The 27,706-nt window shown below is 47.6% G+C and overlaps 1 protein-coding gene across 1 annotated transcript in view; it reads left to right on the top strand.

Annotated features, from left to right (window-relative positions):
* Positions 1-2,155: 2,155 nt before the first annotated feature.
* Positions 2,156-27,706, top strand: part of flnba (filamin B a) — a 36,893-nt gene continuing 11,342 nt past the window's right edge. The window contains exons 1-34 of the mRNA XM_079747743.1: positions 2,156-2,567; positions 8,705-8,814; positions 9,449-9,584; positions 9,772-9,869; positions 10,261-10,408; positions 10,545-10,663; positions 10,766-10,840; positions 11,030-11,192; positions 12,420-12,620; positions 12,945-13,082; positions 13,217-13,343; positions 13,431-13,567; positions 13,675-13,868; positions 14,507-14,620; positions 14,706-14,849; positions 17,580-17,703; positions 18,134-18,297; positions 18,509-18,599; positions 18,909-19,078; positions 19,374-19,491; positions 20,133-20,212; positions 20,450-20,635; positions 20,952-21,266; positions 21,383-21,470; positions 21,683-21,883; positions 22,155-22,325; positions 22,507-22,669; positions 23,471-23,631; positions 24,946-25,113; positions 25,560-25,683; positions 26,210-26,363; positions 26,736-26,925; positions 27,190-27,437; positions 27,568-27,642. Of these exons, the coding sequence (XP_079603869.1) occupies positions 2,276-2,567; positions 8,705-8,814; positions 9,449-9,584; positions 9,772-9,869; positions 10,261-10,408; positions 10,545-10,663; positions 10,766-10,840; positions 11,030-11,192; positions 12,420-12,620; positions 12,945-13,082; positions 13,217-13,343; positions 13,431-13,567; positions 13,675-13,868; positions 14,507-14,620; positions 14,706-14,849; positions 17,580-17,703; positions 18,134-18,297; positions 18,509-18,599; positions 18,909-19,078; positions 19,374-19,491; positions 20,133-20,212; positions 20,450-20,635; positions 20,952-21,266; positions 21,383-21,470; positions 21,683-21,883; positions 22,155-22,325; positions 22,507-22,669; positions 23,471-23,631; positions 24,946-25,113; positions 25,560-25,683; positions 26,210-26,363; positions 26,736-26,925; positions 27,190-27,437; positions 27,568-27,642 (5,187 nt within the window). The 5' untranslated portion in view covers positions 2,156-2,275. The remainder of the gene's footprint in view (positions 2,568-8,704; positions 8,815-9,448; positions 9,585-9,771; positions 9,870-10,260; positions 10,409-10,544; positions 10,664-10,765; positions 10,841-11,029; positions 11,193-12,419; positions 12,621-12,944; positions 13,083-13,216; positions 13,344-13,430; positions 13,568-13,674; positions 13,869-14,506; positions 14,621-14,705; positions 14,850-17,579; positions 17,704-18,133; positions 18,298-18,508; positions 18,600-18,908; positions 19,079-19,373; positions 19,492-20,132; positions 20,213-20,449; positions 20,636-20,951; positions 21,267-21,382; positions 21,471-21,682; positions 21,884-22,154; positions 22,326-22,506; positions 22,670-23,470; positions 23,632-24,945; positions 25,114-25,559; positions 25,684-26,209; positions 26,364-26,735; positions 26,926-27,189; positions 27,438-27,567; positions 27,643-27,706) is intronic.

Here is a 27,706-nt window from a genome sequence, read left to right as displayed (position 1 = left end):
CTGATGTGGTTCACCATCACCTGTGTCCCATCCTCTTCTTACTCTCACTTAGTCACCCGGAGTCACCCTGAGGTTCACCATCACCTGTGTCACATCCTCCTCTTACTCATTCATTCACAAGGACTTCTAAGAGTCCTCTTCATACTGTCTCATACACTAATATATTCACCATGCATGAAAGGGTTAAAGTTCACTTATTTCTACGTGCATTCCAAACTTGTCATTCTGATTAAATTCTGTTTTAATCAAATTCTGACTTAAGCAATTAACCCAATGCAATGTTAAGGGGACATACTGGAACTGTTGTCTCCAAACTCTGGAGACAGTGGTCACACAATAAACCAAACTTTAAAAGTCAAAATGACGAGAACTATTTGGAACCCAGTCCATGATATCCCGGGCTCTTAAACCAAACCTGTAGTGAAGTTATTCCTTTGAAGTTTAAGTAAAGAATAAGGAGCATCATCACAACCTCTGTTAGTTTACATGTTGCGTGTTGACCTGGAGGGGAGGATGTTGAGGTCATGAACACCGTTCACATGTTTAGAATCAGCAACCTATTCTCAAGTAGGAGAAGATTTGTTCATATTCAAGTCCTACGACGTCATTCTCAGCCATCGCCTCACACGTCCCACACAAAATACTGTCTGAACGTAATAAGTACTGTGGTTTATCATATCCCGTAATGAAAGGTTATCCACCTGGGCAGACGGTAGAATGTCACCCCCCGTTCAATTTAACCATCTTTGATGTGACACGTACTGCATCACACGAAACAAGTGACATCATCCAGGTTCAACCATGTTGACCCAGTCATGTGACGCAGCATGGTGGCGTCTAGACGCCATCTGGATGGAGGAGCTCCAGATGTGGTGTGTAGGCCACTAGATACCAGTAGAGACGGGTTAGTAGAGACTACTGTACTGTAGAAAGGTGCACAATTCCCACAACAAAACACATTTGAAACAGTAGTCCGGTTGTAATAATGGTTAAGTTACCTCTAGTTCATTTATAATTATCTATAGTTCAATATCACTACTAATCTATGGTGTTCATCAGTTTAATTAACAGTCTAGTTATTAATACTTGTATATTGTTATACATAACAGTCCTCTCTCTTTGATAGATTGAGAGAACTGACAAAGAGATGGGTGTCTGTGTGGGTGTGTGATTAAACGTTTCAGCGATAATGTGTGTATACAGGCTTGACTCATGTTCTGACTTGGTGTGTTTGTCTCCTGGGACGACATCATAAATCAAGTGTAGCATGATGTCATCAGCATGCCAGTGTCTGAACATCAAGCTGTCGTGCAACTCCTGTCTGTCTCTCCCTGTGTCTCTCTGTCTACCTTTCAGGCTGCATGTCTCTCTAGCTGTCCGTCTCTCACTTGACTACCTGTCTCTCTGTCTGTCTATCTGCTTATCTGTTTCTCTACCTGTTTGTCGGTCAATCTGTATACCAGTCAGCCTTTCTGTCTCTCTTCCTGTCTGCCTACCTATCAGTCTGTCTGTCTGTTTATCTCTCTAATTGTATGTCTACCCGTCTGGCTGTGAGTCTGTCGGTCTCTCCACCTTTCTGTCTGCCGGTCAGCGTGTCTGTCTGTCCATCTACCTGTCTTCCCCTGTCTGTCTGTCTCTCTGTCTGTCTGTCCGTCTTTCTACCTGTTCACCTCTCTCTGTCTGTCTGTCCATCTCTATGAAATAATTTATGGATTATAAATATACTATTTCTATACTATCCAATATTATATCATTTACTATAATTTATCTAATATATACTCTTTTATATACAGTATTAAAATCATGCCTGATGTTTCAAAAACAGATTGGGTTGTCTGTGTGTGCGCGAGTGTGTGCGTGTGTGCGCGTGCTTTTTTCTTCACATTTAAACAAGGTTTAAGTAGACTTTTAAGTTTAAGTTTAAGGTTTAAGTGTAGACTACCAGGTGTGTGTATTTGAATATTAGGGTGTGTGTTTGCTTCAATCTATCTCTGACATGTCGCGATTTCTATAGCATTACATTTGTTTATTTAGGATATTCTTTGCCGATACATGATCTTTCGTTCTTTCATTCTATCATTCTTTCTCTTTCTTTCGTCATCGTTAACTAGTGCGCATGCGCAGTATGTGGCTCCCAGAGTGAGGAGAGTCGGGCTCTCAGACCGCGAACAGAGTGACTCCTGACGGCTCCGAGGCAGCAGCAGCTTCCAGACAAAAAACTTCAGACTAAAGTTACTTAAGTTCCTCATACATCGGAGCCGAGAGACGCAGCAAGATGCCGGTCACGGAGAAAGACCTGGCGGACGACGCTCCGTGGAAGAAGATCCAACAGAACACTTTCACCCGTTGGTGCAACGAGCACCTCAAGTGTGTCAACAAGCGGATAGCGGACCTGCAGTTGGACCTGAGCGACGGACTGAGACTCATCTCCCTGCTGGAGGTGCTGAGCCAGAAGGGCATGCTGAGGAAGTACCACCCGAGGCCCACTTTCCGCCAGATGAAGCTGGAGAATGTGTCCCTGGCGCTGGAGTTCCTGGAGCGGGAAAACATCAAGCTGGTGTCCATAGGTGAGTTCAGGAACCCCGGCTCCTGGAGCTCCACCTACCCTCCCACCCCTGCGGACATGCAAAAACTCACCTCAAAGACTTTTAGAAGTCACAAAATCCAATACAGTGGCGGTCAACTTTTTGATTATGTTTTCATTCATTTTTTTTTAGTTTTTTTGATTATTAACATGTACCGTGTTGCTCAGAGATCAGAACACGCGGTGTCTTGGTTCAGGTCAAAGTCCCTTATTCGTTTCGTTATTTATCTGCGATTACGAGTTGATATCACTTTTATTGATTATACACACCTGCCTCCCTCTCCGAATAGGATTGGACATGAAAGGTGTAATTGATGAACAGAAAAACGATCTAACGGGAAAGCATTGCGCAGCCTCTTATTAACAGTGGTGGGCATCGTCTGGTTGGAGTGTTCTGGTGTATTGAGCCATGCTTATTGATAAGACCACTTGGGGACACGAGCAACCCCCCCCCCCCACACACACTCCTTAAATACGGTTTGATTTTGCGAGAAACATCTGATGGAGTGATCACCCTCTAAGGGATCTGTGCCCCTGGTCCTTCACAGGTGTGTTGCTTACAATGTGCGAGAGAGTGCGTGTCAGTTAGAGTCTGTGACAGTTTGTGTTGAGCAAGTATTTCATTTCTTTCGAAAAAGTTGTTGACTAAGCACATTTTGTCATAATGGTACTCAGTCCTAAGATATCTTCATTCACTCCTCCTCCTCCTCCTCCAACCTGTACCAACCACTGACTGGCGCAATCATTGTTAACTGCCTACCAGCGATGAAGCCATTACTTCTGAAGCTTCAGGAAAAACTACAACTAGCATATGTAGACTCGTCTTCCCATCATTCCTGTTGACAACACAGGAAGTTGGGAATATATTATTCATCACCTTCCTGTCTCCTCTTCCTGGTGTGTGTGTGTGTGTGTGTGTGTGTGTGTGTGTGTGTGTGTGTGTGTGTGTGTCCCCTTTAAGCAGTAGTCACGTCAGACGGGTGGGGCTGTGCGTTTTGGGAAGAGGGTTACTGATTGACTACACACACGGCGGTGAATGTGGAGGGAAACAATGGGTTACTTTTTGTCGGTATTTAGAGAGAGAGACATTGTGTTAGTTTGTGACATGCCTCACCTCCATGTCAGCCAATAACTCTGTGTGTATGTGAGGTAGCATGTGTGTGTATGTTAGGCTGCCTGTGTGTCTAAGGTGTGTATGTGTGATTGAAGGTGTGAGTGTGCCAATTTGTTGCTTGGTTAATAACGAGCTAGCTGCTCCTGTTTTGACCCTCAGAGCTTCATAGCTAGGAGCCTCAGAGCTAGTGACTGATAGCGAGGGGCCTCAGAGCTATGGCCTCAGAGCTAGTGACTGATAGCGAGTGGCCTCAGAGCTAAGGGCTTCAGAGCTAGGGGCCTCAGAGCTAAGGGCTTCAGAGCTAGGGGCCTCAGAGCTAAGGGCTTCAGAGCTGGGGGCCTCAGAGCTAAGGGCTTCAGAGCTAGGAGTCTCAGCGCTAGGGCCTCAGTGCTAGTAGCCTCAGAATTAAGGATAGGCTAGTCTGGGTAATGGTGTGCTAGCCATAGTTAACTGTTTGTCAGACATATACATTCCATAATCTATTCTCATCCAATAATAAGCAACCGGCTTAGATCTCTGTCATCTGATTGGTTGGTTGCCACCCTAGAACATATTTGATGTCCTATTGCACAACCAGGTATAGAGAGGGGAAGTGGAGTGGGTGTTGGCTGTGTGTGTTGTTCACTGTACCGAACGTTGTGAAATCAATTCTAGGGAGAGAGAGAGATGAGTGAGAGATAAAGAGAAGGAGAGAGTCGTGTCATGATAATGTCTACACTGCAGAGTGAACGGAAAAGAGAGGTTTTCCCCTCCTTGGTTTTTATTTGTGTTTTCACCTGGTTTGAATCTTCATGTCATTTTAGAAATGTAATATTCTATTTTACATGCAAATACAGAGAGACATCAAGGAAAACATGGCCAGAAAGGCTTTAATGAACTGGCTCAACGGGATCCACTGCTTACATGAACTAAACTATTCTGTGATCTCTCTCGATCTTGGTCCCTGTATCTGTCTCTCTCACTTTGTTTCTGTCTCTCTCTCTCTCATTCTCCTTCCTAGGCCACTCTCTGCTTTCTATAGCTCCTCTCCTCTGATTGGCTGACACAGTCTGTCACTCTCCCTCTCTCAGGTCCCAGGTCTCCATGGAAACGTGTGTAACAGTGGAACGTGAAAAGCCCTGTTTACAGTCTAGGCACAACACACACACCGCGTGCGTACAAGTTATCCTCTTTAAGAGAGGGGGGGGGGGGGTAAACACACAGAAGCTTACCTTCCAGATGAAACAACTGTCTCTCTGTCTCTCTGTCTGACTTTGAGAGGGGTGCATTCAACAAAGCCTGTGATTGGCGCCAACAAATGATTGGCTGTGCTCTCACCCTCCGGTCAGGTCAAAGGTTAGAATCTGGGGATCAGAGATGAGGTAATTTCCTTCTGTCCAAACGCTTCTTCCGGTATGGGTTCCAAAGGTTAGACCCGTGGCTAACACTTGTTCACAAACAATGGAGTCATATAAACCGTTAGCCCTATGGAGCCTGAGGCTATTCGTTAACTTCCTTTAGCAAGTGTTGTGTGAGGTAATTCTGTTGTAATGTCTATTTCCTACATTTCATAGAACCCATGCAGGCATGTGCGCACAGGCACACACGTTGATTTCGGGAACACCTTTGAGACTGTGTCATTAAACACACACCCTCACCCACAGCTTAAACACAAGTGTGTGTGTGTGTGTGTGTGTGTGTGTGTGTGTGTGTGTGTGTGTGTGTGTGTGTGTGTGTGTGTGTGTGTGTGTGTGTGTGTGTGTGTGTGTGTGTGTGTGTGTGTGTGAGAGAGAGAGCCTCTTACAAAGCCTCTTTCTTGCCTGAGGGAAGGTAACATTAGTAGAGACGACAGATAGATTTACACACACACAGACAACCTCTTTTATCACTCTTTAAATCAACTCGTTGTAGTAGGTTCTTTGATGAACCAGAAAAGTTTCACCAGAAACCCCAAAGTCAACCTTTTAAACTTCGAAAAAGTCAACCTTTTTGAACTCCAGACCCTGAACTTGAATCTAGACTTTAAGCTTTAATCTAGACACTGACATTAAATCAACACTCTAACATGTAATCCAGGCTCTAAACATTAATCTAGATACTAGCCTTCAATCAAGACTCTAACCTTTAATTTAAACTCAAAACATTGACCTTGAATCCAAACTCTGACTTTTAATACAGACTCTTAAATTGAGTCTAGACTCTAACCTTGAATACAGACTCTAAATTCTTATCTAGACACTGAACCGTAATCTAGATACCAACCTTTAACCCAGACTCTTAACTCAAACTGTAACCTCTTTATTTTATTCTTGTCCTTCATCATAGCAGTTTATTTCCAATGGTTTGACTGAATAACCCTCCCCCCTTTCCCGCCACATGTATGGGCTGGTTATGGTGACATCATAGCCAGTGAACAGCAGGATGAGGTCATACAGGCCTAAACGTGTGTGTGTGTGTGTGTGTGTGTGTGGGTGTGGGGATGGGTAGGTGTGTTTGTGGATGCCAGATGTTAAATGGTGCATGTCATGGACATGTTTAGTGTGTGGTGTGTACATGAGGGTGTGTGGCGCACAGATGCACATTGCATAAGCCACGTGGTTAAACAGTTCACCCAAGCTAGAACCATCACTAAACTAACTCATTCAAGTTATTGGCGTTTTCCATATTAATGGCGGGTGTTGTTTGGACAGGGTGTGTTGCTAGGGTAGGTGTAGTCTGATAGTTGGTGCTAGAGTAGGTATATTCTGGAAGTTGTTGCCTTTGGTATGTGTAGGCTGATGGTTGTCAATAGGGTTGGTATAGTCTGATGCTGTGTTGTTAGGGTGGAAATAGTCTGAGAGTATTAACGTTGGTAGGTGTATTCTGATGCTTGTTGTTAGGATAGGTATAGTTTGATATTTGTTGCTGAGGTAGGTATATTGTAATCATTGTTGCTAGGATGAGCTGATTGTTGTTGCTAGGGTAGGCTAGCTGTTAACCTGCACTGGTCAGAAACCTTGATGTGTGTCAAACATCAATAACTAGTCTGGCTGAATGGCTGGCTGCAGACAGACTCATTCGGACTGATCTGTGTGCTGGAAACAGATTTATGTATTTAGTTTGACTAAAACATAGTGTGTGGGAGGGTGTGGACAGGGTGTGGCCCTCCGATAAGACCATACACGCTCACACTTTCCTTTGACATAGACACACAATAACAATTATATTGACTATTGTCATTAATAATAAAGGTAGCTGGGAACTGAAAAAGTACTGCTGCAGGCCACAGAACACAACTTTCACCGACAAACTAGAGGAGGATTAATATCGGTTATTAAAATGGTGCACAGTAGCACAGGGTAAAGTCAAAGCAAACTGCCTTCTGACATTCTTTCATTGTTTAGTTTCTATGTGTGGGGAAAAAAAATGAATGGAAGGGTGTGTGTGTGTGTGTGTGTGTGTGTGTGTGTGTGTGTGCGTGTGCGCGTGTGTGTGTGTGTGTGTGTGTGCAAAGGTTGTCCACTTGCTATTGTTACTGCTAACTGGCAGGATGTTTGCTAGGAAAAACCATGAACAGGCACACAGACTCTCACACACACACAGGATATAAGGCTGACACATACACACCTGCGGCCACGCCTGTGTGCGGGTGGTGTCAGAACATTCCAGAGGACACACCTTAATATGTGCTTCTGTGTTTAACTCTTAAACCAGCTGGTTAGGAAACATTAACCAGCTAGAGTTCAGAAGGGAAAATATAGAAACACAATATAGCAGAGGGGATCTTAGAGAATCCTGGCAAGGGATTAGAACAATGGACTTTATTAATCAATGTGTAAATGAGAATAAACAATCCATCAATGGGGTTGGAGGATTCTGATCTAAACACTAGCAACTCATTTTTTGCTAGTTTCGACACATGCCTTCTCTGAAAAATTCTCCTTGGTGAGAGGGTCTCTTGTACCTCAGAATGACATTGTGATATCTCAGGAATGTGTCACTGCCTATTCATGACGGGGAACATAATAATGGCTGCTGGACCTGTCCTCTGTGGGTTCACAGATCGGCCAAATGCCTCCAATCTGGACAACATCCACTTTAAAACCCATCCTGATACCAAAAAGCCCAAGGAACTAAATGCTTTTCAACCTATGGCTCTCACATCCCTTGTCGTGAATTTTACTTTGAAGATTTTACAATATATTCTTGTCTCCCTCATTGGTGGTAAATTGGTCCCCTTACATTTTGCTTACCAAGCTGGTAAAGGTGTGGAGGATGCAAATCCCCTAATTCTCGACACTATGGAAAAGCACCTTGAGAAACCCAACTCTTATGTAAATCTTTTATTCGCTGAATTCTCTTTAACAAGATGCAGCCTTATATTTAGAAAGAGTGACTTGTTCCTTATTTTAAATTACAAGATCAGCTTTTGGTATTGCTTTAAGATTTTCTTAATGATTGAATTCAGCAGGTTTGTGTGAATGGACACATGTCTATCACAAGGTCTCAAATCCGGGCTATCCCCAGGGTTGCGTCCTGTCCCCCTGCTTATTGTTGTGTATACAGAGAGCTGTAGGACGGTTCAAGAGGGAAGCTACTTTGTGAAGTTCTCTGATGGCAGGGCGCCACCCTACTTTCACTTCTCCAGGGTTTGGAGTCAGATCATGGTTGTTTCCGTTACCTGCCCCCGTCAAATGGTGTGACGAAAACTTCCTGACCATAACATGTCAAAAATCAAGGAATTAACTATTGGTTTCTGGCAAAATAGTAAAAAATCAAAAGCCAGCATTATATGTTGAAACTTGTGACACATGCAAGTATCTAGTATCTGCTACACTAAGTCCTTTCTCCTTCTGCTCTCTGGCCAAAAAACGCTGACTGTAGTCATTTTAAATAACTGTTACATTGGCACTCCCACTTGTGATGTTACTAGAGGGTTCATTTTGAAATGGCTTGTAATGGCCAATCAAACTCGTGCCTTGTGTTGGAATAGGAGCCTTTTTAAAAGGGATAGTGGAGCGTTGACCTGACCCCTGAACTGTGTCCAGACTCCAAGGCGATCGTGGATGGGAACCTGAAGCTGATCCTGGGTCTCATCTGGACGCTCATCCTCCACTACTCCATCTCCATGCCAGTGTGGGAGGACGAGGACGATGTGGTACTGCTTGCACACAAGCATAGACACTGACACACACACACCGACACAGACAGACATACTGGTAGCTAGACACAGACACACACACACCGACACACACAGACACACTGTTAGCTAGACACATCATGACGAGACAGACAGACGGGTATGGAGTTAGACTAGTAGACACAGACAGACAGACGGGTAGGGAGTTAGACTAGTAGACACAGACAGACAGACAGACGGGTAGGGATTTAGACTAGTAGACACAGACAGACTGAGAGCAAAGCATGTCTATGACGGGGAATGTCTATGCCCATCCCCAAAGCCTCTTTCTTGTTTGTTTACAGTGTAACTCAATATATTTCTATAGTCTTCAAACACGACGACTTGATTCATCTGGACTTCACTTTATTTTATGAAGTTTGCTGGAGCCATTTCTAGTTTGGTCAAAAGTACATGGTTTGTTTAGTACAATTAATTTGTTATGTACATTCACATTGATATACATGGGTTATTTCAGTTATGGCTATGACTTACTTTTGAACTGCACGGCACCTGCGCCGGATTCAAGAGGCACGTGGTTGTCATAGTAACGGGGTTGCGAGGGGGACACGGTTCTCATGGTAACAGGGTGTGACGTTGTGATGTCCCCCAGGCGGATAAGAAGACCCCCAAGCAGCGTCTGCTGGGCTGGATCCAGAACAAGGTGCCCGACCTGCCCATCAACAACTTTGCTCGAGACTGGAAGGACGGCCGGGCTCTGGGAGCGCTGGTGGACAGCTGCGCTCCTGGTGAGGGAGGGGGGGGGGGCGCGTGCACGTGTGCGTGTGCGTGCGTGCGTGCGTGTTCGTGTTCGTGTTCGTGTTCCATTGCATTGAACTAGTTGACGCTTTTACCCGTAGCAACTTGTAGTAACGGCATTCCACCATCAAGATAGTATTGTATTCAATAGTGCGTGTGCCATATTTTGTTTTCTAGGCTTGTGTCCTGACTGGGAGACCTGGGATCCAGTGAAACCAGTAGAGAACGCCAGTGAAGCCATGCAGCTGGCCGACACATGGCTGGGAATACCACAGGTCCCGCCCCTAAACTACTCCTCTCCTCTCCTCCTCTCCTCACCTCTTCCATCCTCTCCACTTCTCTTCTTGTCTCCTCTCCTCCCCTCCCATTCTCTCCTTTCCTCCTCTTCTCTCCTTCCTTCCTCCCCTCCTCTTCTCCTCTCCTCCTCCCTTCTCTAATCTCTTTTCTTCTCTTAAAAATGCAGTATGTAATATTTAACAGCTATAATTTGAGGGTAATTGTTATGTTAGTTATTAGTGAGTGTGATGCATGTGGAAGCATTTTGCTCGCTTCTGCTTTTTCTCTCAAACCACTTTCTCTCAAACAGTGCCGACCGCATCCTTTTGAATAACGTTTGTGTGTATTAATAACTGAGGTGTTAACTGTTAACTGCGCTATCACCCGCAGGTGATAGCGCCTGAGGAGATCATCGACCCCAGTGTGGACGAGCAGTCTGTGATGACCTACTTGTCCCAGTTCCCCAAGTCCAAGCTGAAACCCGGAGCGCCCCTCAAACCCAAGCTCAACCCCAAGAAGGCTTGCGCTTACGGCCGAGGTAACACACATACACACACACACACACACATACATAAACACAAACACACGCATGAGGTTGCACCAAGCAGGTGTGAGTGTGATTAGCTGTTACAAGCCGTTAGATGTTATCAACTGTCATTCCCCCCCCCCCCCAGGTATCGAACCGACGGGTAACCACGTGATGCGTCCGGCGGTCTTCACCGTGGACACCTTCAGCTCCGGCCAGGCTCAGATCACGGTCTACATTGAGGACCCCGCGGGACTAAAGGAGGAGGTGGCCTAACCGCCCCGGAGCATGACTGTACACGTTCTAGTAGTAGTACGGACAGGAGTGGTTAAACAGTTGTGTGTGTGTGTGTGTGTGTGTGTGTGTCAGGTGAAGGCGGTTCCTATTGAGGGGAAGAAGACCTACAATGTCACCTACGTCCCAAAGGTGGTCGGCAATCACAAGGTAACGGCTCAGCCAATCACCACAGGGCGCTGTTGGTGCTTCCTGGTGATCCAGTTGTTGCTTTACGTGTACAGGGGAACAGTGTTGCTTGTGTTTCCCTCGGCCATGGCGACTTGTGTTTGTGTTCCCTAGGTAACGGCCACTGTCATTCGTGTTTCCTTGGTTACAGTGTTGCTTGCGTTCCCCTAGGTAACGGTGCTGTTCGCAGGCCAGCAGATTCCCAAGAGTCCGTTTGAGGTGGGCGTGGAGAAGGCCCTGGGGGACGCCAGCAAGGTCACGACCAAGGGTGTGGGCCTCGATCCCACGGGCAACATCGCCAACAAACCCACCTACTTCGACATCTACACCGCAGGTTCGATCCCCAGCCACCGCACCGGAGGCCGGTACCGGCGGACTCCTGCGGAGCGTTATCTCGCTTCACCCAACCTTGTAGGACCTGGCTATTTCTGCTTCTGCTGAGTGGTTTTCATGACGATGCACTACGGTGGACTTGGCATCCGTTTCAAAGGGTGCGAGTGATCCAGCCGGTAGGCGGTGGAGGCGGTTCAAAATCGATCAGGTTTAGTTCAGATCATTAGAAGACCTGCAGGCCCAGTTGTTTTTAACGAGGGGGTGGGACTTAATGACTTGTGTTAACAAGGGGGTCTAGATTTCAAGGCTTGTGTTAAGAAAGGGGTGTGGCTGTATGGTTTGTGTTAATGAGGGGGTGTGGTCTCAAGGCTATTGTTAATGAGAGGGTGTGGTCTCAAGGCTATGGTTAATGAGAGGGTGTGGTCTCAAGGCTATTGTTAATGAGAGGGTGGGGTCTCAAGGCTATGGTTAATGAGAGGGGGTGGTCTCAAGGCTATTGTTAATGAGAGGGTGGGGTCTCAAGGCTATGGTTAATGAGAGGGTGGGGTCTCAAGGCTATGGTTAATGAGAGGGTGGGGTCTCAAGATATGGTTAATGAGAGGGGGTGGTCTGAAGGCTATGGTTAATGAGTGGGTGGGGTCTCAAGGCTATGGTTAATGAGAGGGTGTGGTCTCAAGGCTATGGTTAATGAAAGGGTGGTCTCAAGGCTATGGTTAATGAGAGGGTGGGGTCTCAAGGCTATGGTTAATGAGAGGGTGGGGTCTCAAGGCTATGGTTAATGAGAGGGTGGGGTCTCAAGGCTATGGTTAATGAGGGTTTGTTGTCTCAAGGCTATGGTTAATGAGAGGGGGTGGTCTCAAGGCTGTTAATGAGAGGGTGGGGTCTCAAGGCTATGGTTAATGAGAGGGTGGGGTCTCAAGGCTATGGTTAATGAGGGTTTGTGGTCTCAAGGCTATGGTTAATGAGAGGGGGTGGTCTCAAGGCTATGGTTAATGAGGGTTTGTGGTCTCAAGGCTATGGTTAATGAGAGGGGGTGGTCTCAAGGCTATGGTTAATGAGAGGGTGTGGTCTCAAGGCTATGGTTAATGAGAGGGGGTGGTCTCAAGGCTATGGTTAATGAGAGGATGTGGTCTCAAGGCTGTTAATGAGAGGGGGTGGTCTCAAGGCTATGGTTAATGAGGGGGTGTGGTTTCAAGGCGGCTATTAACGAGGGGGTGTGGTCTGCCAGGAGCGGGAGTCGGGGATGTGACGGTGACGGTGAAGGACCCCCAGGGCCGTGACAACACGGTGGAGGTGATGATGGAGGACCAGGGCGACGCCACGTACCGCTGCACCTACCGGCCTACCCAGACCGGCCCCCACGCCGTCGCCATATCCTTCGCCGGCGTCGCCATACCCAAGAGCCCCTTCCCCGTCGAAATCGCACCCGGTAAGTTCCGATGGAATACTGTACATGGAAGCATTCTATTTTATTTACAGTTGTTATATTTTTATTTTATTCTAATTATTTCATGCCTAGTTTGTGTTTCTCACACTTTTTCTTATTATATTGCATTATTGACTGAGCCTGAGACTCAAGAATTTTATTGCCAGTGACCGCTGCTGTAATTGTTGTGCATTTGACCAAAAAACATCTTAAATGTTGAATCTTGAATATCATCACACAGGTCAGATGATGCCCGGGTCATGTGACCACGGCAGAGAGCCAGGGTTAACTCTGTTTGTCCGTCTGTCTGTCTGTCTGTCTGTCCAGCGTGTGTTGCGGGCGCGTGCAGGGCGACAGGTCGGGGACTCCAGCCGTCAGGGGTGAGGGTGAAACAGGCGGCAGATTTCCGTGTGGACACCCGGAACGCCGGGAGTGGTGATCTGAAGGTGCTCCTGAAAGGACCCAGTGAGTACAGCTAGTCATACTGGGAGACAACCACTGCACCCATAGTCTGCTAGTGGTTATACTGGGAGCCTAGCAGTACAGCAACAGTATGCTACTGGTGACTCACACTCGGTGTGTCTGTGTGTGTGTGTCAGAGGGTCGCGAGGAGCCGGTGAAGCAGACAGAGAGTGATGCCGGTGTGTTTGGTTATGAATACCACCCCCTGACTCCTGGGAAATACACCGTGTTACTCACCTGGGGGGGCGTACACATACCAAAGAGGTAACTCACACACACACTCACTCACCCTTCACTGTCTCCATTACGGCTGTAAACCTCCTCCTGACCACCTGTCCTCTTCACCTCCAGTCCCTTTGAGGTGGTCGTAGGACCTGAGGCCGGACCCCAGAAGGTCCGGGCCTGGGGTCCTGGTCTGGAGAAGGGGATTGTGGGTAAATCAGCCAACTTTGTGGTGGAGTCTGTTGGCAGCGATGTGGGCGCACTCGGTAAGAGAACATGACACAAGGTGGCGTAGAATCGTGTTCATACTCTCATGGATTCTGGGTTAGTCAGTCATCCCAGGCTCACCTAAACCAGGTTGTTGTGGGGTCAGGGTTCGCCATCGAGGGTCCGTCGCAGGCCATGATCGAGTGCAACGACCAGAACGACGGGTCCTGTGACGTGCTGTACTGGCCCACGGAGCCCGGGGAGTACGCGGTGCACGTCACCTGTGACGACGAGGACATCGAGGACAGCCCCTTCATGGCCCACATCGTCCCCGACGACGGGGCCAGCAACGCCTCCAAGGTGACCGCCGCCACGCGTCACTTCCTGTTCACATGACTCCACTGTAGAACAAGGTTAGGTCAGATATAGGGTGATTTGTACGGTACAGTAAGATAATTAGACATAGTTTAAAATATACATAAATTTGACATAAATTTATAGACCTTGTGTAGGTAGAATTACAGTAGATAGATAAAGTTACTGTAGAAAGAGAGCTACAGTAGAATAGACAGTGACAGTTACATAGAGCTACATTAGAACAGAAAGTTAATGTACCATGTATAGATACAGTTGAAAAGCATGATGTGATAGTAGTATATATAGATACATTTGAATAATAGTTATTGTACAATATATAGTTAAAGTAAAATAGAAAGAGCTACAGTAGAATAGATAGAGCTACAGTTTAATCAGATTGTTGGACTTTCAGTATTAGAAAGTTAAATTGGAATAGAGTTACAGCACCAAGATATCAACAATAGAATAAATTGACTGTCTAATAGATAGAGCTACATTATAATAAACAGTTACAGTAGAATACACTTAAAGTAGAATAGTTACAAAATAATTAAACCATTACAAAAGAATAGTAACAGTAGTTATTAACAGGGTAGTGAACTGGTTGCCTGGGACTGAGTCTGTTTGTGATTGGGTGCTAGGTGAAGGCGTACGGGCCGGGGCTAGAGAAGACCGGCTGCATCATCAACCAACCGGCAGAGTTCACCGTTAACGGGAAGGACGCTGGGAAAGGACCTCTGGCCATCGCAGCTCAGGTACGACACACACACGCCCCCTCACTCACACACACTCTCATGCACACTATCTGACCGTCTGTCTGTCTTCCTGTGTGTCCTTCAGGATGCAGAGGGAGTGCCTGTGGCGGTGAAGGTCAAGTCCAAAGGAGACGGGCTCTACAGCTGCTCCTACACCCCGGCCACAGCCCTCAAACACACCTTGGCGGTCACCTGGGGCAACACCAGCATCCCGAACAGCCCCTTCCGGGTAAGCAGCCAACCACAGCCTCCGATCGCTGCCGAGCATGTACACATCGTCCAATCAAACATCGAAGTCAAGGAGAGAGCGAAGGTCTTCCAATCAGACCTGGGTATTCTGGCGAAGGAGAGTAAGACCAACCAATCGAAAGGCTTAGTTCCACAGGTTAAACAAAAGAGAGCTCTCATAATCATCCTCACCTCTACCGAGGACAGATGGATCTAGTCTAGTTAGCATCATGTAGCTGTCCAGTTAGCATCCAGCTAGCAGGCCGTTACCTTTCAGGGTTTCCCACAGAAAATGTGTTAGTTGGGGTGGTGGGGTTTGCCGGGGGGAGGGGGTGCACTCTTTTACAGGTGGTCCATTTATGTTTATTTTCATGCAGGCTGTTCGACTGTTGCCCTGCAGCCTGATCTATACAAGGAGAGTGAAAGAAGTTTAACTTATTTTAAACTTTCGAAAACACCGTAGTTAAGCGGCAGGCGCTGTAAAGTGCCGTGGGAAACCCTGCTTTTATTTTTGCATCCAGTTTGCAATCACTTAGCTTCCTGTTTGCTTCTTGTGTGCTTCCTTTATCATCCTGTTACCATCCAGTTAGAATCCTGCTAAGATCCATACAAAACACAGACCGCCTCCAACATCACACAACAGGATGTTTATTGGTCAATTCATGTCTGAGTTGACCCTAGAGTGTTACTGCTTTAATCTGTAACGTTGCATTTCAAATATAGATTAGGTGATTTAGTCAATTATTTTCTATTGACCAACAATTTTCAATTGTATTTGTATAGCCCTTAATCATCATTACCGTCTCAAAGCGCTTAACAGGCCTAATATTTATGACGCATGTTTTTTCCTTTTGTCTAATTTGCACTTAATCCCAATAATCTAATAACTGTACTAAATGCTCCTGTATGTTAGTATGACTGTTAAATAATATTCCATCAAATGGAAAGTATTAACATTACTACATTTCAGTCTTTGAATGTTATGACATTAACTATGCTTGAAGCACTCTGTATCACTGTAGCTAACCTGGTAGTTCCTTCTGGAAGATCCCTGTTTTATGTTTCTCGAACTTCACAAAGACAACATACTCAACCCAGCAAACTGGGATTCCAAAACTTCAAACTGTATGTCAGCCAAGCACCCAAATCGTACCATTTTAACCGCTATATTCGGTTTATACAGCCAAGTCAACTTTATAACAATTAAAAAAACGAACTCCTAGCTGAACTTTAGAACCAATCTTTATGATCCATCTTTACAACCGAACAATCTTGAGACCTGGATTCAAACTTTAAATAATAAACTGCTTTATCTCTGCAACGGGCAAAAGTTTGTCTTAGTGAAGTTCACCAAGGCTGCAACTTTCAATCAAACCTGAAACAAGTCGGTTTGGGGTTTGATTCAAACGTGGCCTCGCATTCGAAGAAAGTCTGCACTCATGGTATTTTTAGACTAAGTTTTGTTAGAAGGACATGAATGAGTATATAATGTATTTGGTGAAACAGTATTTCCTCCATGGTTTGGAGTGTTGTGTGAGCTGCAGGACTCGTCATGTCTGTGCGTGAATGCGTTAGAGGGGCAGGAGCAGTGTGTCATGTTGAAACAACAGTTAGTGTACTTAGTTGCATAAGGGATGAGTAATGGCGTCCGTCACCTCACCTGGCCCTGCGGTGATGTGTACTGTCTATAGTCATCTGGCTGGTTGATCTCTGTTGCCAAGAAGGGATGAACGGCTCTCATAAAAGTACAAACTCAGCGTTTTCCCACTGGCCGCTGCCAGATGGCTTCTGTGGCAGCGCATCGGGCCTGATCTGCTTCTGTTGTGGTACTGGTCCAAACTGAATCGAACTGGCTGGATAAGCCAGTTTTTTTGGTTCTGGTTTGAATCAGATAAGCTCTTTGTAATCCAGTTTCAACCACCACACTGTTTAACTGTGCAAAATGTTCAGCTAACTAGCGAAACCTTGTTCATTTAAAGTAATTTAAATGATATTTTACAGAATTGATTGTCAGTCTTACTTCAAAAATAAATCAAAACTTTTCAATTAAATATCTGGGTGTGCTGTTTGTTTTAACCCTGCCCGTTGTATATTAAGTATGCATGGTTGCTGTTGATGAAATATACATAAACTGAATAATATAACCCTATAACCCCAAACACACACAGGTCACAAATGCAGGCTAACACATAATAGCAGTATTAAAGTATGGGTAGGCAATTTAGAGAAACAAGCCAGAGTAAGCTAGTTTTGAAAGTATCCAACTGAAGAAATCTAGGCCCCAAAAGCCACTCCCCCAAAACGCATGACTAGCGTTTAATCTTAAGCAACGGGTCAGCCTAGCCTTCTTGAAGCCTCCGGTAATGCATTATGCGTAATGTGTACACAGGCAGAGTACCAGAAAGAGAGGTAGACAGACAGGTAGTCCAGCCAATCATGTAATTTGCCACAAATTACATGGGTTTATTACAGGCCTGCAACAGCCACATATGCCGTCTTTTTTTTTTATCATACATTTTATCCGTGCATTTGATATATTGATTACTGTCAGGGTTTAAAGAGAATTTCAACATATAATAATGACAATGACAAAGTGTGCTTTAACTCTATTTAATTCAGTTTAGAATTGTTCATTTAAACCAACTGTTGAATTGTCTTGAGTCCATGAACATATTTTTTTCACCAACCTCACTAACCTTTTAAAATGTGCATCTTGCTTATTGTGTCTCAGGTGGGTGTTGGGAAAGGCAGCCACCCCGGCCAGGTGAAGGTGTTCGGCCCTGGGGTGGAGAGGAGCGGTCTGAAGGCCGACCAGCCCACACACTTCACCGTGGACTGTAGTGGAGCAGGAGAAGGTAACACACACACACACACACACACACACACACACACACACACACACACACACACACACACACACACACACACACACACACACACACACACACACACACACACACACACACACACACACACACAGTGGCCATGACCCCGACACTGTCCATTTAGATTTCATGATGATATAAAGATGTACGTTTCTTCAAGTTTTTTTTCAAGTTTAGTTTTTATTCATACATTGTCAAAATGGTAAATGTATACAATCTTGTTCAGTAGACATCCGCAATGAACCTTCTGCATGTATGAATGGCCGTAGTCTTGAGACCATAGGAATAAACTTTCTGAATGAACAATGAGCTGAGCTTCTGACTAGGAAACCGGTTATGAATTCCCTTAAGAGCTACATTTCTAACAACGTGGTGTGTGTGTGTGTGTGTGTGTGTGTAGGGGAGGTGAGTGTAGGGGTGAAGTGTGAGCCTAGCAGACCGAGCGACCAGCAGGAGGAGGACGTGGAGTTTGACATCATCCCCAACGCCAACGACACCATCACCGTCAAGTACACCCCCCCCGCTACCGGTACCGTCACCATCAAGGTCCTGTTTGCTGACCAGGTGGGCTTACACACACCCTCACTCTTACTCATACACACACTCATACACTCACTCATACACTCACTTACTCATACTCACACTCACTTACTCACTTACTCACACTCACTCATTCTCACACTCACTCTCGCTCGCATACACACGCAGGCACCAGAGTAAAGTTACCCACACTGCTGCTGTTCAATACTGAGCATTATTGTTCTCCTCTTCTCAGGAAGTACCTCAAAGTCCCTTCCGGGTCAAGGTTGATCCATCCCACGATGCTTCCAAGGTCAAAGCAGAGGGTCCTGGACTCACGCGTAAAGGTACACATCTTCACTTCTGTCCTCACATCTATAACCTTATCTCTGCTCACACCTCTAACCTTATCTCTAGTCACATCTCTAACCTCTAACCTTATCTCTACTTACATCTCTAACATTAATTCTACTCACACCTCTATCGTTATCTCTACTCACACTCTAACCTTATCTCTACTCACACTATAACCTTATCTCTACTCACACCTCTAACCTAATCTCTACTCGTACCTCTAACCTTATCTCTTCTTGTCTCTCTAACCTTCTCTTCTAGTCTCTCTATCCTTATCTCTAACCTTCTCCCCATCTCTCCAGGGGTGGAGGCGGGTAAACCCACACACTTCACGGTGTTCACTAAGGGAGCCGGTAAAGCTCCGCTGGACGTCTCCTTCTCAGCGGCCCAGAAAGGCCCCGCCGTACTGGACTATGACATCATCGACAACTACGACTACTCTCACACTGTCAAATACACACCTGCTGCACAGGTGTGTACACCCCAATACACAACCTGTCGTACAGGTACACACCAATAAACACAAAGAACACATTCAATGCACACCTGTACAGGTACACACTAATTCACACATGTTGTACAGGTACACACTAATACAGACATGTTGTAGATAGAGGCAAGCACTGCCCTACACCTGCCATACAGGAACACACTCTAATCCACAAACCAATACACACCTGTTGACCAGGTACACACTCGGATACACACTGGTTTAGGTACAAACTCATACTAGTGTGGGTGTGTGTGTGTGTGTGAATTGTGTGTAGGGGGATCTGGGGGTCACTGTGACATTCGGAGGAGACCCCATCCCCAAGAGCCCCTTCAAGGTTTCCGTGGCAGCACCCCTGGACCTGGACCGGATTACCGTGGACGGGCTGAACGCAAGTAAGAGCCGTCTGTCTGACTGTCTGTCTACCTGTCTCTGTATCCATTTTTCTGTCTCTCAGTCTGTCTGACCGTCTACCTTTCTGTCTTATCTGTCTGTCTGTCTGACCCTATACCTGTTTAATGTTTGTACTCTTATCTGTCTGTCTACCTGTCTCTATATCTGCTTTTCTGTCTCTCTATATCTTCTATCTACCTCTGTCTTATCTGTCTGTCTGACCCTATACCTGTTTTATTGTTTTACTCTTATCTGTGTCTCTGTCTGACCCTATACCTGTTTTATTGTTTTACTCTTATCTGTCTCTCTGTCTGACCCTATACCTGTTTTATTGTTTTACTCCTATCTGTCTCTCTGTCTGACCCTATACCTGTTTGTACTCTTATCTGTCTCTCTGTCTGACCCTATACCTCTTTGTACTCTTATCTGTCTCTCTGTCTGACCCTATACCTGTTTGTACTCTTATCTGTCTCTCTGTCTGACCCTATACCTGTTTGTACTCTTATCTGTCTCTCTGTCTGACCCTATACTTGTTTTATTTGTACTCTTATCTGTCTCTCTGTTGACCCTATACTTGCTTGTACTCTTATGTCTCTCTGTCTGACCCTATACCTGTTTGTACTCTTATCTGTGTGTGTGCCAGGAGTGGAGGTGAACCAGAAGCAGGAGGTGGTGGTGGATACGGATGGAGCCGGAGGTCAGGGTCGTCTGCAGGTGGTGCTGGTAAGCTAACCCACACTAGCGCCTCACGCTAACTGTAAGCAGGGGGGCACCATAGTAACTGGTTAGTGCAGCGCTAACCTGCAACCTGCTAACTTCTCTCGATTAGCATGTTAGCATGTGTGAACTGTGCGAGCCTTAATCAGGTGAGCGCATATCGCTAGTTGTTAGCATGTTAGCACATGGCTAGCCGTTAGCATGTTAGCAGTTTAGCTAACCAGTGTTTTTTGCGGTCCGCAGCGGAGTCCTAGCCAGCGGTCGCTGCCCTGCGTCTTGGAGCCCCACCCTTCGAGAGCTAACTGTAGCCTGGTGCGCTACACCCCCACCGAGGAGGGCCAGTACGCTGTGGACGTGACCTACGACGGGCACCCTGTCCCGGGCAGCCCCTTCCCCGTGGAGGCCGAGCTACCCCCGGACCCCAGCAAGGTACGACTGGTCACACACACACACACACATCGACACACTAAAGTATATCACACTCAGACATGCAAGTAAACAAAAAACAACCTGCACAAATTTCACCAAACTTAACACAGCACCAAGTAACACAAGCCATGGACCCCCACACATCTTCAGCCCACAGCACACTCACTCACTCACACTCTTGCACTCACTCTCTCACTCATTCACTCACTCACTCACTCACCCTGCAATTTAAGCGCCTCGCACTACTTACAGAGCTACACAGGGAATATAACCCCTAACCCTGTCGGTGCCTTGCTAAACTGGGTTGTTCCCGCAGGTGAAGGCTTCAGGGCCCGGCCTGAAAGGCGGGGTGGTCGGCAGTCCGGCCCCCTTCTCCATCGACACCAAGGGGGCGGGCACCGGGGGTCTGGGGCTGACGGTGGAGGGTCCGATGGAGGCTAAGATCGAGTGCTCTGACAACGGGGACGGGACCTGCTCCGTGTCCTACCTCCCCACGGAGCCCGGCGACTACCTGGTCAACATCCTGTTTGAGGACGTCCACATCCCGGGTTCCCCCTTCAAGGCTGACGTGGTCATGCCCTTTGACCCCAGCCAGGTGTTGGCCTCGGGGTCAGGCCTCAAGAGAGCCAAGGTGAGCCTCCTCTAGGTTACGAACAGGTCAAAGGTCATAGTTAAGCTATTGAAGGATGTCGAGGGAAATTATCTGACATCCTGATTTCCCCGCCACCCCACTTCCCGTCTCCCCAGGTGGGTGAGGTCAGTGAGGTGATGGTGGATTGTTCCAGAGCTGGTCCAGGTCAACTGACCCTGGAGGCCAAACCAGAGTCTGGTTCTGGTAAGTCTGAACGCATTACCCCTGCACACATTCCTGTACACCTATTACCACAATGACCTGTGGTGTCATGATGGCAGTTCCTGTGTCAGCCTGAGGCCACTTTCTTTCTCTCTGCGCGTATTACCGCCTACCACGTTCACTACCACGTCACTTCCTAGTCTGGCGTAACTTCATGTGCTTCTCTGACATCACTTCCACTTGTGTGCTCCCAGGCGCGGGGGCCAAGACTGAAGTGGTGGACCGCGGCGGGGGCAACTACACGGTGAGCTACATCCCGCTGACCGCCGGCATGTACACCCTGCTGCTACGCTACGGGGGACAGCCGGCCGCTGGCTTCCCCACCACCGTCAATGTCCTGCCGGCCGTAGACACCTCCAAGGTCAAGGTGTTTGGACCTGGGGTGGACGACAAAGGTAGAGACACACACGACTGTCTTTACACCGCAGTTTTCCGCTTCCTTCTCTTCTTTCTCCTCTTCTTCGTCCTCCAGCCACGTGTGTGTGTGTGTGTGTGTGTGTGTGTGTGTGTGTGTGTGTGTGTGTGTGTGTGTGTGTGTGTGTGTGTGTGTGTGTGTGTGTGTCCGACTGACCGATTAAACGGGGCGGGGCAGGGGGGGGGGGGTTTGTGAGATTTAACATGTGTGTGTTGATGTGATTTAACGTGTGTGTGTGTGTGTCGGTCCAGTCTACAGGGAAGCGACCACGGACTTCACGGTGGACGCCCGGCCCCTGAGCCGGCGGGGCGGGGACCACGTGCGGTCGGAGGTGACGGGGCCCGCGGGGGAGGTGACGGAGTGTTTGGTGAAGGACAACGCAGACGGAACCTACGCCGTGGAATACACTCCCTATGAGAAGGGTCAGTCACTGCACCCCTCATGAGAGTACCGCGCTCCCCCATACTCAGATACTCTGTGTTTACATGGTTGTGTGTCGTGTGTGTGTGTCCGATTTAACAGAGATTTAATGCGTGTGTGTGTGTTGATGTGCTTGAATATGATTCCGTGTTGTGATTTAACATGGCTGTGTGTGTGTTCCAGGGATCCACAGCCTCCAGGTGTGGTACCAGGACACTGAGGTGCCCACGTCTCCCCTCAGCGTGACGGTGTGTGAGGGCTGTGACCCCGGCAGGGTGAAGGCCACCGGCCCCGGCCTCAGTCAGGCCGTCAGCAACCGACCCAACCACTTCAACATCCTCACCAGGTAGTACTACACACCCGCCAGGTAATACTACACACCCGCCAGGTAGTACTACACACTCAACAAGGTGGTACTACACACCCGCCAGGTAGTACTACACACCCGCCAGGTAGTACTACACACCCGCCAGGTAGTACTACACACTCAACAAGGTGGTACTACACACTCAACAAGGTGGTACTACACACTCAACAAGGTGGTACTACACACTCAACAAGGTGGTACTACACACTCAACAAGGTGGTACTACACACTCACTAGTTAGTACTACACACTCAACAAGGTGGTACTACACACTCACCAGTTAGTACTACACACTCAACAAGGTGGTACTACACACTCACCAGTTAGTACTACACACTCAACAAGGTGGTACTACACACTCACCAGTTAGTACTACACACTCAACAAGGTGGTACTATAAATCCATCGGATAAGGATAGATCCATCGAATGTAATGGTTTGATGTAAAATCAATAATCAGTATACTAGAAAACTGACCGTGATCATCATTTAAGCGTTGACCTGCTGTGCTGTGCATGTACATAAAATGTTCTCTTTATTCTTCATTTTCTCAATCCCCGGCGGTTGTGAACCACGACCTTAATCCAAACCATACGTGATATGGGCTGTTGTTGTTGTGGTACAGAGTCTGACGGCCTGTGGGTTGTGTGGGACAGGGATGTCTGACAATGTGTGGGTGTGTGGTGCCAGGGGGTCTGAGTCTGGTGTCTGACAGCGTGTGGTTGTGTGGGACAGGGGGTCTGAGTCTGGTGTCTGACAGCGTGTGGTTGTGTGGGACAGGGGAGCTGGTGTTGGGGGTCTGGGCATCACTGTGGAAGGCCCGTCCGAGTCCAAGATGTCCTGCAAGGACAACAAGGACGGCAGCTGCAGCGTGGAGTACATCCCCTTCACCGCGGGACAGTACGACGTCAACATCACCTACGGAGGAGAACACATCCCAGGTACCCCATGTAAACCCACATGACCCTGCTGCTGTGTATGAAGTACACAGGAGGAATGTGCTTTCTTGTTCCCTTCAAACCGTTTTCTTTTTTTTTGGACTGCCGAGCTGCCCCAACATATTGTGTTGTAGGGTGATTTGTGACTGAAAGATGCTTCATCGTTATAAGACCACATCAATGAGATGAACAATGAAATGAAAACCACATTTGAGAATGTCGTTATTGCTGCTCGTCAGCTTAATTGAGTTGGAATGTTTGTGTCTACTAATATGGTGACCGTGACGTCATAATCCGGTAAAACGTTTTCTTCTAACCGCACTAGATCGTAAAAAACGGATCCCTGGGAGTTCAGGATGATGTCAGAAAACCCCCTAAACTGGAACTTTCTAATTAAAGTACTAATGTGTAGGTGTGCCAGAACGGTGTGTTTACCGGCTTAACAAGCCGCGGCATGACATCATGGTCTGTGTTTACGTTTCCGCTGGATAACGAGGGCGTCCATTCATGTTCGGCGCGGCGGTTAGGTCGCCATGTGGTTGTAATTAGCCGCCGCTAATAGGCCCGGCTTTGTGTGCCGAGCGGTTCCAGGAAGCGCCAAGCAGGGTGCCGGCCGGTCCCGCCGTGGAATGAGGTCGCTCAGTGTTTAACCGCCCGTTTCATCACAGATGTTGGAATTGGGCCCAATATATTTGACTGTGGGGTTTCACCACTGCTGCCCCTTGCTGCTCCTTATGGATGCGTTGTGGGTATATACTGTACATACCCACAATGCACTGTGAAATAAGCATACACTTGATGTCCACATATTTCCAAACTATAACCCTTAATGCCTCAATGGTTTTCGTTGTCATTGGAATCATCCAATAGCGATGGTCGGCCAATATGTGAAAATGAGCTATTTTGGTCAACATCTGAAATGTTTGCTTGTTTATGCGACAAATCCGCTTCCAATTTCCGCTGCATAATTAGTGTAGGAATTCCCTGCCTAACTGACACTCCCAGTTAGGCACCCCCTAATCCTAACGGTGCTTGCACACTGCCCCAACAAACGGCAACAATCGCTCCCATCGGCCCAATGTGCCATTCCCATCGGTGGTTGTTGGATGTGGTCAGATGACATTTTGTTTTGATGAACAAGTGATAATATGTTCATGAACAATCGTTGTTGGCCAACTTTGGCCGACATTCTTTGGTCGGGTGTTGGTGTTTGCTGTGGCAGTGTGCAAGCCTCCTCAGACCACACCCTCCACACCACAGACCACACCCTCTACCCCTAGCCTCTCCCCCCTGACCCCATGTCCATGGTGTTTGCAGGAAGTCCTTTTAAGGTGTCGGTGACGGATGAGGTGGACCCCAGCAAGGTGCGGGTGACTGGTCCGGGTGTGAGCTCAGGTGTGCGAGCGCGGGTCCCCCAAAGCTTCACCGTAGACTGCAGCAAGGCGGGCCAAGCTCCCCTGGCCGTCTCCCTCACCAACCCCAAAGGTAGCCCTCTCTCCTCACAATACTGCTCCCATAAGCAGTAGCACAAAGATTAGCAATTTCTGCTACCATTAAATCTTCTACTGCAAGCGCTACTACTACTGCTGCTGCTAAAAGTAATACTGTTATCATTATTACCACAAATACCACACATAATTGTCACTACTAAAATGACTTCTAATATATTATAGATAACACTACTACTGCTATCACTACAATTATTAATGCTACTACTAGAGCTACGAGCTAGCTCTTCCTAAGCAATAACCTGGATAGATGCTAGCTAGAGCTAAGCGCCAAGCATGCCGGATGCAAGCCATAGCTAAATGCTATCCAGGCTAGATGCTAGCTGTAGCTGGTAATAACGGGGCTACATGCTAGCTCTAGCTCAGTGCTAACCGGGCTGCATGCTAGCTTCAGCTAAGTGCTAACCAGGCTTTTTGGGCCAGGTGTGGCTGAGCCTGTCCAGGTGAAGGACAACAGGGATGGAACCCACAGCGTCTCCTACAGCCCGTCTATAGAGGGAGTTCACTCCCTGGCTGTCAAGTACGCAGGGCAGGACGTCCCACGCAGGTAAACTACTATACTCTACCTTATGCTATGCTTATGCTCACTTGCTGCTAGAGGTAAGGCTAAGCAAGGAAACTTTTATTTATATAGCGCTTTTCATACATGGGGCAGACTCAAAGTACTTCAAATTGAAGTAAAAAAACTAAGGAAAGGTTAAAAAGTGCAATGTTTTAGCAGAAAACATTGCACTTTGCTTTATCAGAAAGCTAAAGCAAACATACAATAAAAGGAAGTAATAAAATGGATACATCAAAGAAAATAAAGGCAAAGTTTAAAAAAAAAAAAGAATTACGTAAGGGTTAAGGCTTTTGACCTGTGAAATTCCCTTGAAATTCTTGCGCCCCCATCTCTTCATGTTATTGTGAATCTGCTCCCCCCCTATCATTTTAACCCAATCAACATCTGCCCCTGATATCAGTTTCAAGGGAACATTTGCTCAGTAGCGGGTCAGTAGTTGGCTCCCGGCCCGTGGATACAGAGACGGGTTGGGGTTAGACGGTGTGTAACATTAGTGCCCATGTGACCCCAGTCCCTTCAAGCTGCGGGTCCAGCCCACCCACGACGCCAGCCGGGTCCAGGCCAGCGGCCCGGGGCTCACCTCGGGGGTCCCGGCCAGCCTCCCGACCCACTTCACCGTCGACGCCTCGGAGGCCGGGCTCGCAGAGCTGGGGGTCGCTGTCACGGTGAGAGAGAGACACACACACACACACACACACACACACACACACACACACACACACACACACACACACACACACACACACACACACACACACACACACACACACACACACACACACACACACACACACACACACACACACACACACGTATACACACACACACACACACACGTATACACACACACACACACACACGTATACAGACCCTCTCACACACACACACACACACACACGTATACAGACCCTCTCACAAACACACACACACACGTATGCAGACCCTCTCACACACACACACACACACACACACAGAAGAACACCCAGAAATGTCCACACACTCAGTCAGTCAGTCTCACTCTCTGTCTCCCTCCCCAGGACCAGGATGGTAAGGCCATGCCGGCCAGTATCCAAGACAACGGGGACGGGACATGGCTGGTGTCGTACCTGCCCGACCGGACGGGGCGCTACGGCGTGCGGATCACCTACGGCGGGCAGGACGTCCCCATGTCCCCCTACCGGGTCAGAGCCGCGCCCAGCGGCGACGCCAGCCAGTGCAAAGTCTCCGGTAGGCACCCCATAATATGTCCTCGGTTACCAGACCATAATATGTCCTCGGTTACCAGACCGTAATATGTCCTCGGTTACCAGACCGTAATATGTCCTCGTTAACCAGACTTTAATATGTCCTCGGTTACCAGACCATAAAATGTCCTCGGTTACCAGACCATAACATGTCCTTGGTGACCAGACCGTAATATGTCCTGCATACTAGTACAAACATAAAACTGCAGTATTTATACTCCTCCACCTCCAACCCGTGACCAACCAGGTCGAGGGGTGGGGCCTACGGTTGCCGTGGGCGAGGAGCTGGCCCTGCTGGTGGACACCAGGCAGGCTGGGAAGGGAGGGCTGAGCTGTGTGGTGGTGGAGCCCGACGGCAGCGAGGTCCTGGCCCGCGTGGTCGAGAACCCAGACGGGACCTACGACATCTTCTACACCGCCGACGCCCCCGGCACCTACCGCATCTACGTCCGCTTCGGGGGACAGGATGTGGCGCGCAGCCCCTTCACCGTCACGGTGTGTGTGTGTGTGTGTGTGTGTGTGTGTGTGTGTGTGTGTGTGCGTGTGCGTGCGCATCTGTGTGTGGACCCGTTTCTGAGCATGCATGTGTGAGAGGTTGAGGGCTAATTGATGCCCTTATCTTCAGGCGGTGGAAGAGGTTATTCCCATGATGCAACAGTCAACGTCGAAGCAAGCTCCTGGATTGGGCTCCCGTCCCTGGGTATAGTTCTCCATAATAATACACATGCGCATGCCCACACTGATGTACCCTTCACCATAACACT

This window comes from Pollachius pollachius (genome assembly GCF_949987615.1).
Source record: "Pollachius pollachius genome assembly, chromosome: 12".
NCBI lineage: Eukaryota > Metazoa > Chordata > Actinopteri > Gadiformes > Gadidae > Pollachius > Pollachius pollachius.
This window is presented reverse-complemented; position numbering and strand designations above follow the sequence as displayed.